This window comes from Myotis myotis, unplaced genomic scaffold (assembly GCF_014108235.1).
Source record: "Myotis myotis isolate mMyoMyo1 unplaced genomic scaffold, mMyoMyo1.p scaffold_m19_p_8, whole genome shotgun sequence".
NCBI lineage: Eukaryota > Metazoa > Chordata > Mammalia > Chiroptera > Vespertilionidae > Myotis > Myotis myotis.
In genome coordinates this window covers 10237709-10256730 of record NW_023416390.1, presented here as the reverse complement: position 1 = coordinate 10256730, position 19022 = coordinate 10237709, and the positions used below count along the sequence as shown (strand labels likewise).

At 46.3% G+C, this 19022-nt stretch overlaps 1 protein-coding gene across 1 annotated transcript in view; it reads right to left on the bottom strand.

Annotated features, from left to right (window-relative positions):
• The window catches only part of KIAA2012 (KIAA2012 ortholog), a 94797-nt gene that overhangs the window by 19225 nt on the left and 56550 nt on the right, over nucleotides 1–19022 (bottom strand). Inside the window, 2 exon segments of the mRNA XM_036320829.1 lie at nucleotides 7429–7498; nucleotides 14491–14628. Coding sequence (XP_036176722.1) covers nucleotides 7429–7498; nucleotides 14491–14628 — 208 coding nt within the window.

Below are 19022 nucleotides of genomic sequence, written 5' to 3'. Positions count from 1 at the left end.
CCCCACGTTACCCTCTACCCCCCCCCCCCCCCGCTCATGCCCTCACCCCCCCGTTGTCCATGTCCATTGATTAGGCCTATATGCTTGCATATAAGTCCTTTGGTTGATCTTTCCCCCTTACCCCCACCCTCCCCTACCTTCCCTCCAAGTCCCGACAGTCCAATCAATGCCTCTCCGTCTCTGGATCAGTCCTTGTTCATCAGCTTATGTTGTTCATTATATTCCACAAATGAGTGAGATCATGTGGTATTTATCCGCTCTCCAGTTCCATCCATGCTGTGGCAAATGGTAAGAGTTCCTTTTTCTTCTTCCTCTTCTTAAAGAATACCTTTCAGCATTTCATATAATGCTGGTTTGGTGGTGATGAACTCCTTTAGCTTTTTCTTATCCGTGAAGCTCTTTATCTGACCTTCTATTCTGAATGATAGCTTTGCTGGATAAAGTAATCTTGGTTGCAGGTTCTTGCTATTCATCACTTTGAATATTTCTTGCCAGTCTCTTCTGGCCTGCATGGTTTCTGTTGAGAAATCAGCTGACAGTTGTATGGGTACTCCCTTGTAGGTAACTGACTGTCTTTCTCTTGCTGCTTTTAAGATTCTCTCTTTATCTTTTGCTCTTGGCATTTTAATTATGATGTGTCTTGGTGTGGTCCTCCTTGGATTCCTTTTGTTTGGGGTTCTCTGCGCTTCCTGGACTTGTAAGTCCATTTCTTTCACCAGGTAGGGGAAGTTTTCTGTCATTATTTCTTCAAAAAGGTTTTCAATATCTTGCCCTCTCTCTCCTTCTGGTACCCCTATAATTCTGATGTTGGTACGCTTGAAGTTGTCCCAGAGGTTCCTTACACTATCTTCATATTTTTGGAATCTCTTTTCTTTTTTCTTTTTTGGTTGGGTATTTTTTGTTTCTTTGTATTTCAAATCTTTGACTTGATTCTTGGGATCCTCTTGTCTGCTGCTGGATCTCTGTAAATTATTCTTTATTTCAGTCAGTGTATGCTTAATTTCTAGTTGGTCCTTTTTCATGTCCTCCATGGTCTCACTATACTTATTGAGGGATTCATTAAATTTATCGGCGGTTTCCATAAAATTCTTGAAAAACCTTATAAACGTGGCCTTGAACTCTATATCCAATCGTTTGCTTTCCTCCATTTCTGCCATTTGTGACCTGTTTCTTTGTCTCCGCATTTTGGCAGCTTCCCTGTGTTGATAGAGTGGCCCTGTGCGCCAGGTGTCCTGTAGGGCCCAGTAGCTCAGCCTCCCCAGTTACCTGGGGTGGACACTCTTGGTGCACTCTTGGTGCCTTGGTTGTTGTAGACTCACTGGGAGGAATTGACCTCCAGGCCAATTGGCTGTGAGAATCAGCTGTGTCTAAAGTGGGAGAACTTCTGTGCTGAAGACACCCTTCTGGGGCAAGACTTGCTTCAGTGGGGCTTTGGTGCTCACTGAGTCTGCTCCCTGAGTGTGTCCCTTATGGATCTGAGGAGTTGCAGTCTGGATGGTCCCCCTCTGACCACTGGGTAAAGTGGCTCCTGGATCTAAGGAGGTGCTAATTCAGCCTCTGCCTGAGGCCACACAGCAGGAGCCACGAAGAGGCTCAGCTGTGAAGCAATGCAAGCCGCTGCGGGGCCTTGGGCCTTCTCTTGGAAGTTCCGGGTCTGCCTGGTTCAGCTGCAGTTAGGTACATTCACATGCAAAAGCCTCTGCCGCAGCCTGGGTGGGGCGGGGTCTCAGGGAGTCAAAGGGCGGAGAAAGCAGCTATGGCCGATTCTCCGCCCGGAGTCGCGCGTCTCAGTGTCCCGGTAACGGCTGCAAGCACCTCTGAGGGAAAGCCGCCCTCAAGTTCGCCCGCTGCCGGACAGACCAGCCTCTCCCCGTATGAGTCCTGGGTCCCCAGAGACTTCCCGGAACCGGAGTTCAGAGCAGTGGGGAGCTTGTGATTCAAAAAGACAGCCGCGTCCTCAGGCGCCACCCCCTTTCCTCGCGCGCGCGAGCCGCCGTACCTCTGCACTTCACCTCCGCAGCGCCTCTGGCTCTCAGCGTGCTTTTCTTTCCTTCTAGTTGTAGAATTTACACTCAGCCAGCCTTCCTGTTGTTCTGGATGATGTTTGCTCAGTCCTTTGCGGTAATTTTCGATTGTTGTGTGAGGCGACAATTTCCCGGTGTTTACCTATGCCGCCATCTTAGTTGCTTCCCAAGAATAATTCTTTTTTAAAAATATATTTTATTGATTTTTTACAGAGAGGAAGGGAGAGGGATAGAGAGTTAGAAACATCGATGAGAGAGAAACATCGATCAGCTGCCTCCCGCACACTCCCCAGTGGGGATGTGCCCGCAACCAAGGTACACGCCCTTGACTGGAATTGAACCTGGGACCCTTCAGTTCGCAGGCCGATGCTCTATCCACTGAGCCAAACCAGTTAGGGCAATAATTCTAATTCTTAGATGCAATAGTGATATTGCTATGGTTATGTCAAGAGTCTTTTCTTATCTTTTAGAGATACATACTCAAGTATATGGTAAAAGGATATGAGCCTGGAATTTGCTTAGAAATAACAAGGAAAGGAGGAATGAGTTGGAGATGTAGGTGAACAATATTGGCCAGGAGATGGGGACATGGGATTCATTGTACTGTTCTATTCACCTTTGTGTATGTTTGGGATTTTCCATAACAATTATTTCAAAATTGCATTATAAATCATGCTTTATGTTTTAAAACAACCTTGTCCCACCAATGACTTTTATTTATTGATCTACATTTAGTAATCTTGCTGAATTTTGGGGTCTTTTAATGGTTTGTCTTTTAATAGCTTATCTCCGTAGAGGCCCTCGGATTTTCCATGTAAGTAATACTATTGGGAATAATGACAGTGTTATTTCCTTCTTTTAATCCTTTTCCTTTCCCTTTCCCTACTGTGCTGGTACAGTGTTGAAATAGAAACAATGAGCGAGGGCATCCTTATCCTAGTCCTGTTTCTAAAGAGAATACTTCTAAAGTTCGACCATTGAAGTGTGATGTTTACTGCAAGTTTTTGGTAAATAATTTTTTTTTACCTTTTGATGTGAATTACATAAACATGTTTTCAAATGTCAGATCATCTTTTCTGAATTCCTGGGATAAATGAATTCAGTCATTATATCTATATATCTATATGTTTATCTATTTTTATCTATCTATCTATCTAGACAAATCTAAAGATTTCATTGGCTAGTATTTTATAGGAGTTTTACATCTTTGATCATAAGTGAGATTGGTCTATAAATTTCCTTTTTTATATTGTCCTTGTTTGGTTTTGAATAATTTGGTGTCAAAATAGAAGTGAGCTTTACTTCCTGGAAGGTGAAGAGAATTTTCAGGGTCAAGGGCAATAGCTGTGTCCTGAGGTTCTCATCCTGGGCTGATGGAGCGAGCCAGAGACATTCTATTTGTTTTTTAAAAAGTATATTTTTATTGATTTCAGAAAGGAAGGGAGAGAGAGGTAGAAACATCAATGATGAGAGAGGATCATTGATGCCCCCTACTGGGTATTGAGCCCGTAACCTGGGCATGTGCCCTTGACCAGAATTGAACCTAGGGCCCTTCAGTCTGCAGGCGGACACGCTATCCACTGAGCCAAATCAGCCAGGGCCAGAAACATTCTTAAGGAGGCACCACTTCCTGCTGTGGAGGAGAACTTTCTAGAAGGAAAAATAAAGCAGCAACAGAGTGTGTAGGTCACGTGGGTTGCTGAGGACTAGCCAGCTCTTTGAACCCAGTACCGGGGCTCCAGATAGCAGAGCTTGGCCGTGTCCAGTGACTGCACAGGCCTTGCACGGTGCTGTCCAGGGAGCGAGAAGCCCCGACCAACATCATGAGGTGACACTGCAGTGGTCTCACCTTCCAGGCTGCAGAATCTAGGGGCAGGGGCACTGACTCTGAGCACACACTCTGGTCTCTGTTTTCTCTACCGCTGTAAGAGAAACCTTTGCAACACTGGCTACCCCTCACTTCTTTGCACAGGTTGGGCAGTCAGTACACTCGTGTCTTTCTGGAGCTGTTTACTCCTGGGGGCAGGACTGCCCCTGAGCAAAGGCCATGAAAACGAAGCTAAATTGAACTAAACACCCACAAACACTGAGTAGAGACTTGGATTGCCTTGGTTTTAATAATTAGCGGCAATTTGCATAATTGTCTTGACTTCTAGACCTCCACTTCATTTATCTGTAATATAAAACGATTTCTAGAGATTTTAAATAATCTCCCAGATTCATGCTGGCTTAAAAAAACTGCTGCCATAATTTTGTGACATTTCTGACTTTGTACCTATTTCCTAATCAGAAACACACGGATGTCGTTAGAGCTCTTTCAAAAAGCCAACGGCTTGAAGTGACAGGAACCCGAGTTCATCCCTCAGCTCCTCCGTTTACTGGCTGTTCCCTTGGGCAGGCTGCCTAACCTCTCTGAGCCTCATTTTCCTCATCTGTGAAACAGGATCATGTACTTTATCTCATAAGGTTACAGAGAGGCTAAAATCAGATAAACTAGTACATAACCGTTCACAGAATGCAGAGGCTGGTAAGGCTGCTTTCTCAGATTGGGTCTGCTACCCACACCTGGATTTAAGCAAAAAAGGACTTACAGAGAGGACTCAATCAGTCCCCCCAGAGCGATCCCCACCCACTGAGGCTGATTTGGAAAGTAAAGAAATCATCACAGTCCTGGCTGGTTTGGCTCAGTGGATAGAGCGTCGGCCTGCGGACTGAAGGGTCCCAGGTTCGATTCCGGTCAAGGGCACATGCCTGGTTTCGGCCCGATCCCCAGTAGGGGATGTGTAGGAGGCAGCCGATCAATGATTCTCATCATTGATGTTTCTATCTCTCCCCTCTCCCTTCCTCTCTGAAATCAATAAAAATATATTTTAAAAAAATCATCATGTTACCAACTTAGAGCAAGTCCCTCCTGACAAAGTGCAATTCATGGATACTAAAATTAAAGTCTTAAAGAAATAGATTAATAGCTAATCTTTAGTGAGTTCTTATTCTGCATCAGGCATTCTTATAAGCCCCTGACACATTAACTCAGCGGTTCTCAACCTGTGGGTCGCGACCCCTTTGGCGGTCGAATGACCCTTTCACAGGGGTCGCCTAAATACATCCTGCATATCAGATATTTACATTACGATTCATAACAGTAGCAACATTACAGTTATGAAGTAGCAACGAAAATAATTTTATGGTTGGGTCACAACATGAGGAACTATATTTAAAGGGCCAGAAGGTTGAGAACCACTGCATTAACTCCTTTATGTCACAACCACCCCATGAGATAAGTACTGTTAGTGTCCCCATTTTACAGATGATGGGGAAAAAAAGCCCAGAGAAGTTCAGTAACTTACTCAAGGCCACACAGTAAGTGGTGGAGCTAGGATTTGAACCCAGGGAATCAGGCTCCATAATCAATGCTGCTGATCACTGTAATGCTGCCTAAATAGAACTCTCCAACCCTTCCACACCTACTATTTTTAAAAGATTGGAAAATCTTTTAAAAAAAATACATTTTATTGATTTTTTACAGAGAGGAAGGGGAAGGGATAGAGAGTTAGAAACATCGATGAGAGAGAAACATCGATCAGCTGCCTCCTGCACACCCCCTACTGGGGGTGTGCCTGCAACCAAGGTACATGCCCTTGACCAGAATCGAACCTGGGACACTTGAGTCTGCAGGCCGATGCTCTATCCAGAGCCAAACCCGTTAGGGCTGGAAATTCTTTTTGAACATTAGCATTTATCGTTCCTGACAGGCAAATGCCTTCTTTAATGTTCTGCAGTGACATTTCGCTGCATTAAGGACTGTGTGAATGACCTTTATGGAGCTCAGCTGCAGCCTGCCCCGCTGCCATGAGGCAGGTAATGTGTTTGACTGACTTGGTTGTTGCTTAGATTTGGCCATGTTCTGTGCTGTTTACCCTCTATTGCCCTTGGCGGGGACCTGGGATCCTCGTCAGTGTTCACATTCCGCACATGGATTTATGCTACGGAAGATGCGAGGCCTGGAGCGAGTTTCCCTAGCTGTTGTCACTCAGTTGTGAAAATGGAGGTGGCAGGATACTTGTGTTAGCAGAAACCTTGCTTAAAAGCTCGACCAAACCCAGGGGTTGGGCGACCATAATATGGTATTGTCTCATATCCAGAGCAGTGAAGCCTTTTTAAATGAGTATGAAAATTACTTTTGTCTAGAATGCCAAGTGAAAGCTATAGCAAAAGATGTACTCAGAAAAAGATCAGGTTCAGGGTGAAATCCCAAGCCCACGTCTGCACATTCATCTCCAGTAAGCTCCCCTGGTCTCTCTCACCCACGGGGGTCCAGGTGCCCCAGGGAGAGTCACTAAAGGACTATGGTACGCGAATTACTTCATTTAGTCTTCAGGCAACCTTGCGGTTCCAGCCTCAGTTGCGGGCACTGAGGCAGAGAGGTGGAGGTGGAGGTGGAGGTAGTCCTATTCCAGGGCCCGTGCTCTCCACTCAGCTGCCAGAGCGCTGCTGTAGCCTAAACAGAGCATCTGACGTGAATTGGGGAAGAGGCGCCCCAGTAGGAGGGCCACGTGGGCAAAGGAGCCCTTCTGAGTGGGCGCACGCAGGCCTGGGCGCATGCCTGGTGGGCAGCGCAGGATTTCAGCTCGCACCTGCTCCCTCTGCTGGACGCCTTTGTACAGCAAACCGCAAGCAGAACCCAGGCGGGCCCACCCTGCTTCACCCCTTGAGGACTCGAGTCTCTCACACGTGCTTTCACTCCTGCAAGAAGCGAGGAGGAGAGAGAACAGCTGCTGCCCGAGCCTACCCCACGCAGCGTCGCCCAGCGGCACGTGGAGAGGTACGTCACCCAGCAGGTACGCCCAGGGGAGAGCTATGTCTCGCTCAGGGACTGCGACTATGAACTCTGCCAAAAAGCCCAGTTCTGGGCCCAGTAGACTCATTATCATTATGAAATGGAGCATCGTTTTTGGAGGAGGCCACCCGCAAGCAGCTCGGGGTCTCTAAAGGTGCTGTTCCCCGTCTGATGACGGGATATTATCCCTCCAGGCCGGGAACCGCAGCTCCCTCACCTGCATGTCCAAGCCCCTGTGAAAGCGGGACACAGAGGGAGGTGCCTGCGGGGCCTTTGTGTAATGATCTCGCCCCGCCCCCCATCTCCACTCTTCCATCCATCTGCAGCCACTGGCAGGAAGGAAATCGTTCAGTAAGTAAGCGCATGTTATTATCAATCAGTTGGCTTGTGATGCACTAAGAACCCATGAGAGTCAGACTGAGCACTTGGGTCTGCACTCTGACTCCAACCCATGACCTGGGAGGAAATGGAAGGGTGGTCACTCCCCATTAGCGTCTTTGAGCGGGCGAACTTCATCCGGCAGTTACTGTGGTAAGATTCTAAAGCCCAGCCCAGCTGTGTCTGTACCTTGGGTGTCTTGATGATCTTCTCTGAGGGGTCCTGCTTCTTCATGATAGTCCAGTTCATCTTCACTTTCCTATTCGGTTAACACACAACAAAAGCACGTAAGACCAAAAGAAGTGCCAATACTCCAGCAGTCCATGCCTTTTGGTAAAAAGGAACCCAATGTTCTTAGTTGTCTCGTCTCTTTTTATGTCATCTTATTTTAACTTAAGTGGACAGGAAGTCTGCTACCAGTGTGAACGGCCCTGAAAAGCTGGGTGGCTTAGCCACAGCGCCGAGCAATTTAGGTTCTTCGTTATCCTCTTGTGGGAGGCTCATCCTCTCCACCTGTGCAGGGCTCAGTGCCTGGCGTTCACCACGGGTGTAAACGGGGATGGGGGGGGGGGGAGGTGGGGTGAGGGGTGGAAGGGAGAAGAATGTCATAGACTAAGGCCAGCTGGTGGAAGGAAGCGGGAGCCTCCAAGGACTTGGGGGAGGGCCAGTGTGATGAGAGCAGAGACTGAGAGAAGTGGGAAGGGTGGGGAGGAGTCAGACCTCCTAGGCCTTGATGGTAGCGTAAGGACTTTGGTTTTTATCTTGGGAACAAATGGGAGGCACTGAGGGTTTAAAGTCAGGCAGGGAGCAAAAGGGTGAGACTGGCCTTTCGTGGAGTGTTCAGGATTATCACGGATTGGGCTTCTTATCACATTTAATTCCCTCTTCCTTCTTTCTCTGAGTCTCGCAAGCTGCTTGCAATACTACTGTCCAGATCTCCATGACTGTGGCTCTCAATCCTGGCTGCATATTAGAACTCTTCACGGAGCTTTAAAACGGACGATTCCCAGGACCTAACCTCAGACATTAAAATCAGACTTTCTGGAGCTCTGGCATTTTTAAGGCTTCTTGGCTGATTCTAATACGCAGCCAGGGTTGAGAATCACGAATCTCCTCTGAAGTGTTGGAAGGGCGGCTCTTTAGTGGCGGGAGAGATAGATGTGGCAGGTAGAGCCGGTGCCCCCGGGGAAGCCCCGTGTGTCCGATGAACCAGCCCTTGGCCTTCGCCCCCTGGATCTCTGATTAGTCCACAGTTTCACTTCAGCTGCAGGGAAGGAATCTGGTGCTGGAAGTCTCTCCTGGAAGCCCCTTTAGGGACAATCGGTTTTTCAGTTTATTATCAAATACTCACGCTGCTTTGGGAAGAGACAATTCATTTTCTGCTAATTTGTTTGACATTCTCTCCTCACGGGAGGGCTTTTTACCTGTCGTGTTTCTCACTTGGTAACTTAGTGTTTGTAGCTGATGAATTAGTCAAACATCAAAAAGCCGGAGCAGGTAAGTCATTTTCTTTCTTTTGCATGTTTGCTTGTGGAGACAAAGCAGAGTTGGCCTAATGCAGTAAAAAATTCACCCCTGGATACATGGGAAGGTTTAAAAAAAATTATTGCAGGAAAAACCTTCCTCAGTCATACTAAAGTGCTAAGGTCGAAGAGTAGAAAGAAGCTAAATTAAAAAAAAAATCCCTGTTTATAAATCCTTTTAATCTAACAGGAACCTTGAATCTTAATATGCAGCTACAAGCCTTCTGGGGCAAGATATATTCTCATTTCACAGATGGGAAGATGGAGGAAGAGAGTCAGGGATTTGGGAATAAGATTTTGGTGAGTCCCTGTTAGAAAAAGAAACAGTCTTGCCCTGGCCGGTGTGGCTCAGTTGGTTGAGTGTTGTCCCATGCACCAAAAGGTCGCTGGTTTGATTCTTGGTCAGGAAACTCAAATCCCAGCTCTGTTATTCTGGCCAAGTCATTTGCTCTTCATCTGCTCATTCAGCTCAGGAACATTAACTGAGTGTCTGTTGTGTGCCAGGCACTGTGCTAGGCACTGGGGGTAGCAAGCTGAAAGACCTATTGGTAAGAAACTCACTGACTTACAGAAAAATGACAAGAAATCTCAACCGTTGCACTGCAGTGTGGTCAGTGTTGTGACAGATCCTGACAGATTTCTGCAGGACCTCAAGAGGCGAAGCTAAATTGGGCCGGGGAAGGTTTGCCACCAGTGGAGCTGGCGCTCAGTCCTGCAGAGAAGGGCAGGCAGGGCAGTTCCCGCAGAGGAAGCCGCGTGCTGGTTTGGGGGTGGTTTGATGTGTCTGTAGTGCATGGACAGTGGGACTCAGACACAGGCCAGATCTTACGTGGTGCAGTTTGGACTTTAAAAAAAAACACGCCTGCATTTGTTATATTTTTCTATTTATAAAAGAAATACATCTTTGATGCTGGGATTTAATGGGAAGGCTAATGGGGACACGGTGAGGAATCTCAAGCAAACCAGGGATATGACTAAGCTGAATTTAAAAAGAGCACTGGCAGCAGTGTGGTGCTGTAGGGCTGAGGAGGGGGCAGGCTGGGTGGGGATAGAAACTAACACTTTGCAAGCACAAACTGCAGCACGGAAGCCAGAGAGACAGCTGGGGTGCTGGTCTGGGAGTCCGACTGCCTAGGCTGAAGGTCTGACTCCCCCCTGCGCTTCTTGCCTCGCAGATCATGCAAGTTATTTAACCTCTGAGCCTTAGCTTCTTCAAATGACAGGGGTGGGTCAGGTGACCTTAGTTCCCATCTGTCCTTGGAGAACCTTACACCTACCGTCTACCCTCACCCACAGCACCCCATCTGAGCATGGCACGTCTAGGCCCGTAGCAGGCTTTCGTAAGGAACTGTGGGAAGGATGGAGGAGCATGGGGTGCAGAAGTCAGACATGGGGCTCCGGTTGACTGTGAGCCAGCTGTGCGACCTATTGTTGAACCCAGGCTTTCCATCTGTGAAATGGGAGTGGTGATCAATATTGTACAGATTTCTTAAAAGGCTTAAGTAGGAAAATACATTAGGAAATTCTGTGTAATACCATGTAACAATGCGTCTGAAAGACTAATTTCAGTACCTTCTTAGTGATGGAAGAAAATCAGGATCTCATTTGAAAATTTCAACTTCAAGATAGTACAACTTTTTATGTGTATTAAAAAGAACCCATACTTTTTCTTTAAAAAAGAAAACTGGTTTATGAAAAATTATAAGGTATCTTGTGAATAAGATTAAAATACATTGCCCAGCTGGTGTGGCTCAGTGATTGAGCATCACCCTATGAACCAGGAGGTCATGGTTCGATTCCCGGTCAGGGCGTGCAGGAGGCAGTTGATTGATGGTTCTCTCTCATCATTGACATTTCTGTCTCTCTCCTTCTTCCTTCCTCTCTGAAATCAATAAAAATATATTTAAAAAGATTAAAATATATTGAATCCCCCCTCCTTTCCCAGGTTCTGAAGCCAGAACAAAGGGATACAATTAAATTCTTCATAGGAACAGACTAGGTAGACTTCAGGATCAGGTATTGTAGGTTTTGTGGCTTTGAATCCTAGTTTCCTTTGCTGTCAGCCTTGTGAGTCATCATCTCATCTCACCAATCCTCACTTTCCTCATCTACACAGTGGAGTTCTGCACACGTACCAAGAGGGAGGTGGGGAAAATGAAATAAGATTCAGTATGTGTGGGGCCTGGCTCTTAGCAGGGATCAATCAATGTTCCTTTCTCTGTAAATTGAATCCTTTATAGATGTGAACACTCTTTGAAAATTACTATTTCATATAATTCTTGCCGCACTGTTGAGAGGCAGGTATGGAGATCCCAGTATTATTATCTTTATTTTCCTAAAGAGAAAGTGGAGTCCCAGAAACCTTACAAGGTCACTCAGGGTCGCTCCCGGTCTGATCCTTTAATATAGATAAGAGTCTACTGGGCCTCTTTCTTTAGGAAATGTAATAGGCCCCATGCCCTGAAAATTTTTCCTTGCAATATTATTGTTCACGTGTCCTGGAATCATTGCATTTCAAAACTAGCTTGTTATCCCTCTACAGCTGTCCCATCAGTGGCCAAGGAAGCACGTTTAAAGGACTTAAGGCACCGAAACTTCTTTCCTAAGGGGCCGCTCCGTCTCTGAGCAATGTTGGAAGCCAAACATTATTTCCCTGTTACTTCCACTCACTGGACCATGCTGGCCCTCCCCCACATGATCACAGTGGCAGGGGCAGTCACCCTCTGCCTGGTGGGATGTGCCCACACCTGCCTGCATAAGTGAAACCTGGGGCTGGCCCCAGACGGGGGTGTGGGTGTTGGGCAATGTTGCTCCAAGCCTTGCACTGATTTCAAGCAGGTTCCTCCTCTACCTCAAGTTTGAGGGCACCAAGCGATACCTGTCTGTGTGATGACTGTAAGGTGGAGCTTTTCTTGATTCTTCACATCTTCTGGGTATAACGTACCTATCCTTTGATGTCAATGTTGAGTATAAGCATAGTCAATTCTATATCTAGTATTAATTGGTGTTATTGCTATTTCCCCCCCCACTCCCTAACCCTGACAATTTATTAAAGTTCTTGGGGGGGGGGGATCTCTGTTATAATTTATTCATCAATTACCATTTCTTTTTCAAAAATAGATTTAAAAAAGTGCTTCAATTTTTATGTGAACGCAGATTACTCTGAATCAATCATGTGTTCCCAAATCTAAGCCTGATAAGGTTTTCTTATAAAATGGGCTAATAGTGTTGCCTTCAGTGTTTAAGGAGGTTCTTAAATTTGAGGAGGATTCACATTAACAACTAAGAAAGGAACGAATCTCTCCCATCGTTCTCTCCCTGGGCCTGCCTCTGCGACAACACTGTACTGGGTAGCATTTGTTTCTCTTGATCTCCCCCTTAGTTGTGGTCTTGTGGGCAAGGATGGTCTGGGGGTCAGGAAGCTTGGTGTGTGCTCCATGAGTCCCCTACAGAAGCAGGCTGAGTTACAACTTCTGTATCGTGGAGAGGGTGGACTGGAAAGTGGGCCTTCAGAGTGACAGTGCCTTTCTCTCTATAATATGGTGTATAATATGTGTAGTGTATATACATAGATGGCGTATGATATATAATGTAGTGTGTAATAATAATATGACGCTGAAATTGCTGAGCGAAAAGTGCAACACAAAAGCCTTGTGGACACTAAATGCACAAAAAATTATTGTAAAATTCCTCACTCTGAATTCTGCGGTTTCTAGATGCTCCATAAACATCTCCTTATCTCACTTTCGTAGCAATAAGCACCTTTTAACATACTGTACCCATTGCCTGGAGCGAGATAAGGATCTCAGTCTGTTTTGTTTGCTGATGACGTATCCCGAATGCCCAGCAAGCGCAGACACATACTAGGTAGAAGATGCTCACTATGGGTTGAATGAATGAACAGTGACAATGATGGTATTACCTCATCCCAGAAAGTACCAAGCACAATTCTTCAAGCCCTAAGGGGAGAACTAAACTGTTGCAAAGAGAGAAAAAAAAGGCTGGTTTCATTAATATAAGTGTTTTGGGCTGAACTAGGTTCCTACAAAATTCACATGTTAAAGTTCACCCTCAGCACCTCAGAATGCCACTGCATGTGGAGACAGGGTTGTTAAAGTGGTAAAATGAGGTCATCAGAGTGGGCCCTAATTCACCATGAGATAAGGACACCGACAACCCCAAAGGGAAGATCGTGTGAAGATACATGGAGAAGAAGGCTATCTACAAGCCAGTGAGAGGCCTCAGAAGAAATCAAACCCGCTAACACCTTGATCTTGGACTTGTAGCCTCCAGAATTGTGAGAAAATAGATTTCTGCTGTTTAAGCCGCTCAGTCTATGGTACTTCGTTATAGTCGCCCTACCAAACTAATATAATAAACGCGAAATCAAGGCAATTATTTTGAATGCTTGTAGCAAATATCTTTTGTTGCCCGGAATCATTCTCTCTCCTTCAGATTTTAAAGATCCTGTTTTCCTTTTTGAGATACTTCTCCCCTCCCCACCCATCGTCCCTGTGGTTCCAGGCTGGGCCAATCAATGTATTCCACTCCCCTGGCCATGTTGATTCATTTGAGCATGAACATGTGACCCAAGTCGGGTCAATGAGATTCATTTCTAGAATGATCTAGAAAAGAGAAGCCGGTGGTCATCTTGCCACCACAGGGAAGAGCCCATCTAAGAGGAAACAGGAACGCAGAGCCCAGCCATGCAGGGAAGAGATTTGGGGCAAATACAGGACTCTGACTCAAAGCCCCACCTTGCAGAGCTGAGAAGGGAGTGGACCAGAGAAGATGTAGCATGAGAACTCTGGCTTAGCGGAGGTTAGGAAGGTGACCCTCATGGTCTGCAAAGTCTCTGCCAGTCTACAGCACTGGCTAAAAGCCACAAAGCGTGTATGGGGTTTCTGTCTCTCCTAGTCACTTCTTATCCAAGGGCTGGGATTTAGTCCTCTCTAGAGAGGGTAGCATGAAGGATCTGAGTCCCTTCCATCCCAAGCCTTGCTTTGTTCCCGACGACTTTCTTTTACTCCATGGTCATTTATTTCTAGTTCATTCAGCTCTCAGGTGGGCAAGAATGGGTAGGAAGAAGACCCTAAGCCATAGGCTATGGGATGAAAAGGGGGATCAATTTATGGGGCATTTATGGCTACCTCCCACGTGCAGGTGCGGTGTTAAATTGGGCAGAAAGGAGTACTGCAAAGATGGACAAATGACATCTGTACAACAGGCACTCAGTACCCTAAACTAGGCGTGAAGCTGAGCTCGGGAGAATAGGAACCAAGATGAGACATCTGGAATAGGATGTGCAGTTGACTTCTAAATAGCTAACTCAAGAACTAGTCTTCTCCACAGTAGGAATATCAGCTCTACCAAGTTACAGTGGTAAAATGGTAACAATTATTTGAACTGCTATTAAGATAAAGTGAATTATATCTGCCTGTTTTATTATGGGGTGGTTCAAGTTCAAGGTTATCCTTTCTCCTCTCTGTTCCCTGTCCCTCACCATCCCAACCAGATACCCAACTGATTTGTCCCTGGCGGCTGGCTGCGATTACTGTCCTAATTTGTTCTTTCTTCATCTGCTACAAACTGCCTATTTTCTGTCCCTTCTGATAAAGCAGGAACTCCGAGGGACTTCTGAAGCTGTTTTGTACCATGCAGAAGTGTATTAACCGGAACGCCTGCGTGTGTGTCTATAAACCCCCTCGTCCTCTCAGTGTGAGATCACCTTCAGGAACGGTGTCATGTCGATGAGCAGCTTGCGCGTGCAAAATTCTTTTCTGTTTGAACATATCAGCCCTTTATTTATACAACTTTGAGGCTCTCCTGCCTTCTGAGCTGCTGCCTCGAAGGTCCGCAGGGCTGCCTGTGAAGAGAAGCAGAAAGCCCACCTTTCATAGGAATGATATACAGTGCGACCAGAGTGAGTCTAAATCCCCAAATATTTATAGAAAGTGACTTTTCATCGCTGGAACACTAATAGTAACACCTATTTTTACCAGGGAAGACACAGGGGACCCTATGTACACAGAATAACCCGAGACTGGTTATTAATTCATACCTGGAGCTGGTGTGATGGGGAAGTGGAGAAAGGCACATTACTATGTTCCAGGGTTGTAATCACTTTACTTAATCCTCACAATTACCCTGTGAGGCAGATACTCTTATTCCCATTTCACAGACGAGGAACTGGAAGGCTCCAGGAGGTGAAGTAACTTGCCCAAAGCCACACAGTTGAAATCCCCATCTTCCCAAGACTCCTTTCTTAATGAGATGGTTTTGATACTTCTGTAGCTTCCATGGGTGGTTATTAAATCTGCCTTGCACCAAACAGAGTTATAGCCAGCTTCCAGTTTATTTCCAAATGTGAAACGTGTTTGCCGCGTGAGGAAGAGTCACTTGAGCAAATTGAGCAGAGAGGGAAGGAGGAATGAGCGAAGAGAGGAGTCTGGGAGGTCCCAGGGGCTCCGGAGTCTTGGGGCCTTGCCTTCTCCGGTCACCACAACATGCAGATGGTGCCCTGTTCCAGTGCACAACACAGTTGGATCTGAAGTTGCTTTCCAGCCCAAGCCTTTCCAGCAGCATGGGGGATTGTTCTGAGATGCAAGCCAGTGTTCCTCCTCGGCTTAAGACCTTCAACAGCCTTTGCCCTCAGGATGAAGGCCAACCGGCTAAAAAGGTTTACAAGACCCTTTCTGCCTGGCCCTGGACAATCTCTCCTGCCTCGTTTAGTCACTCAACAGATATTTATTGAGTGACTTTTCTATGCCGGGCAGAGCAGATACGGCAGCGCAAGAAGCAGACAGAGGCGCCACCCTATGAAACTGCACATGCATTCCACCGAGAGGGAGGTAATAAGCAAGTAGACCGTAAGTTACGTCTGAAGGTGATTCGTGATATAGAGAAAAATACAGCCAAGAGGGGAGCGGGGAGTATCTGGGAATGGCATGGAGGCTGCAGTTTTAAGCAGGGTTGCCAGGGAGGGTCCTCCAAGAAAGCAGTGTTTGTGCTCTGCAGCAGGCGAAGGGTCTGCCGGGCTCTCTGACGGAAGTGCTTACCTCACTGCGGAAACAGCAGGGTCAAAGGGCTGCTCTCAATGCTGACCTTTCAGGTCCTGGACAAGGCCATCAAGCAGGCCCTGCCTTCTCGTGGGAACATACTCCTCCCTTCCAGTCCCTTCTCATCCTTCAGGGCTGGCTCCTCTGTGCTGCTCATGACATCCCAGGGCACCGGGCACTCCCGCCATGTCTACAATGACGCCCCGACCAGGGCTGGGAACTGAGGCTGCAACCGAGGCACGTGCCCTTGACTGGAATCGAACCCGAGACCCTTCATTTCGCAGGCGGACGCTCTAACCACTGAGCAAACAGCCAGGGCCACTTGATACATATTTGCTGAACAAAAGAATAACTATCGCATTGGGGACAACCTACATGTTATGGCCCAACTCTGTTCAAATGCAAAGGGCCAATGAAGACACCTTTACAGGCAGTAGGTGCCGACCTCCAGAGGCCTGTCCCCTGTGTGGCTCTGGCTCCTCATCCCCGAGGGCTGACTTGCTGGGGTTGCATACATTAGTGTGCCATGAGATCACCATGGGCGTGGACTTGATCATTTCCATATTTTCTAGGAGACTCACTCTCAGAAGTCTGTTTCTCTGGACTGTCAGAAACATCCCCTCCCATAGCATTTATATTACTTTTAAGTATTAATGATGAATTAATGGTTAGTGGGTCCCCACAAACAGCCATCATTCCAATGAACATCCACACCCTTTTCCTTTGTTTTGAAATATGGCTAGAGTTAAAGACAAACACATAGCCAATTTTTTCTTTTTTTGGTTATCTCAGCCATAGCTGATTAGCTTCTCCGGGTGAGATAGCCCTTCCCTGTTTCTAGATCAAATGAACGCATTTTGTCCAAGCTAGAATCAGCAAAGCATTTCAAGCTTTCTAGCTTCCAAAATCATTCATGAATCACTGGGTGGAATAGTAGAAATCTGACAATACTGATTTAAGGGAAATTTCTCCGTTATCTCCAAGAGACAATTTTGTGTTGGGCTGGAGGACAAACAGCATAGCCAAGACCAGTCCCAACGGCTGGAATTACTGTAACTCCTCATGTGGGGTTCAGATTGAAGAGTGGGGAGTTGGGAGGCTTTGAGAAAGTCCCTTCAAAGCACTTGGCCTATAAATCTTTTGATACAACAATTCTCTTGACTATATGGCTCATCTCTCTAACATCTAGGGGCCATCAATTCTAGCTTAATGGAATGTTTTCAATGAAGGCTCTGTCGTCACTGGAATGTGAAGTACTGTTTGCTTATTATGTTCAAGAGTTCTAACAAATAAATGATAGTGAAAGGGGGCTTGGGAGATGGGAGGAAAGGAAAGATGAAATATATAAAGAGGATTCTGAGAGGTAGTGAGAAGAGGAGAAAAAGAAAATTGAAACCAGGAAAGAAAGCTATGCTTTGGGGCTGTTTATTTTTTTAAAATATATTTTTATTGATTTCGGAGAGGAAGGGAGAGGAGACAGAGAGATAGAAACATCAATGATGAGAGGAAATCATTGATCTGCTGCCTCCTGCACACCCCACACTGGAGATCGAGCCCACAACATGGTCACATGCCCTGACCGGGAATTGAACTGTGACCTCCTGGTTCATAGGTCGACGCTCAACCACTGAGGGGTGGTTTTTCATTGATTCATTAAATTGATATTTACTGAGTGATAGTGTATGTGTCAGACAAACAAACACATAAATAATCAGGATTTTAGGGAGTGACAAATCTAAGAAGACAATGAAATGATGACAGGATGGAGGTTGATGGGGAAGGGGTGGGACTTGCCTTTGGGTGATCAGGGAAGACCTCTCTGAGGAGGTGACATTTGAGCAGAGAGCTGGGTGACAATTAGGAGCTATTCCTGGAAGGATCTATCTTTAGCAGTCAGTGTAGCTGATTATTCAGAGGTAAGACCAAGCAGGGATTCTTTGAAAAGGAAAGTAGAATTCCTGATGTCTGCCTGTTCTGCCCCAGCCTCCTGAGCCCCATCCCTGACCATGTGAGGCACCCCTCTGTTTTCTGAGCCATCAGAATGGACACTTGCAGCTCTTGGGCTATTTTGAGAGCAAAGACTGCAGAATAAGTAGTGAACAGAAGTCAAGGTCTCTGAAGGTGTAGAAGGGAGAAGAAAACACAAAGTTAGCCAGAGGGTGAAGATGGGGGAAGTAGAAGAAGCCAGAGTGGCCTGGAGCTTTTTTGTTTCGTTTATGTGCATGCTGTAGTGGGGATGATCACAGCACGGATGGACGGGTGAAATGTTGAGCAGAAAGTCAGAACCCCTTCCTTCACCTGTACATACTTTAATATTTCTATGTCCTGCTAAAAACACCTGGAAGCCTTTCCCTTCAGTAAATGAAACAATAAAGATTAATGAGCGAATGGGGTAAAGCTGATTTGAATTGCACAGAAGGTGTTGCGTAAGTTCTTGGCATTTAAAACGTTATCTGACATTTAAAGGGAGATGACTGCTAATGAATTCAAGATCTAACACTCCGAGAGACTGAGCCATGGAAAATCCAGGATTATTATCTTGCTGTAAACATGATGTGATTCAGTTGAAAGCCAGAACAAAAGAGAACCATCAGCTGTATACCAATATCCATATGCACACGCATATATAATGCAGCCAAACTTACAGAGGTCGTCCTGAAATTAAATAAATATCATTTCCTTTCTTACTCTTGGATTATAACATCTGAGCTATAGACTCAAGGAGAAATGCTTCTCCTCAGCAATTTTCCTCCTCCTTCAACGTGTGTATTTTGAAGGGTCACTACCGGGGGCTGGCTCTACACAGTCATTGGGATGTGTTACCATAAGGAGGAAAGGAGATGCTAAACCCAACCAGCTAGATCTCCACCCGTGGGTCCCACAGAGCCACCAAAGATATGGATCTGTCCTACAGGCGTCTCTCAGCCTTCCTCTTCTCTCACTCCTTTCTAATTGGGGTTCCCCATCTCTGAAGCTGCAGCTTAATGGCTCCAAGAAGAGCTATTGTCTCTCATTAACGAGGCTGCAACGCTCTCGCTGTCTAACTGCCTCCCACGCAGCGCACAACTTCATTCTCCTGGGAGTGAGCTGCCAAGAGTCTCTGGGAACCTGTGGGCAAGCTGAGCTGGAGGAAGAAAACAGAAGGCGGGAGGGCCTTTGGAGCCAAGATCTGAAATGTGCCGGAGCACACACCTCACCATTA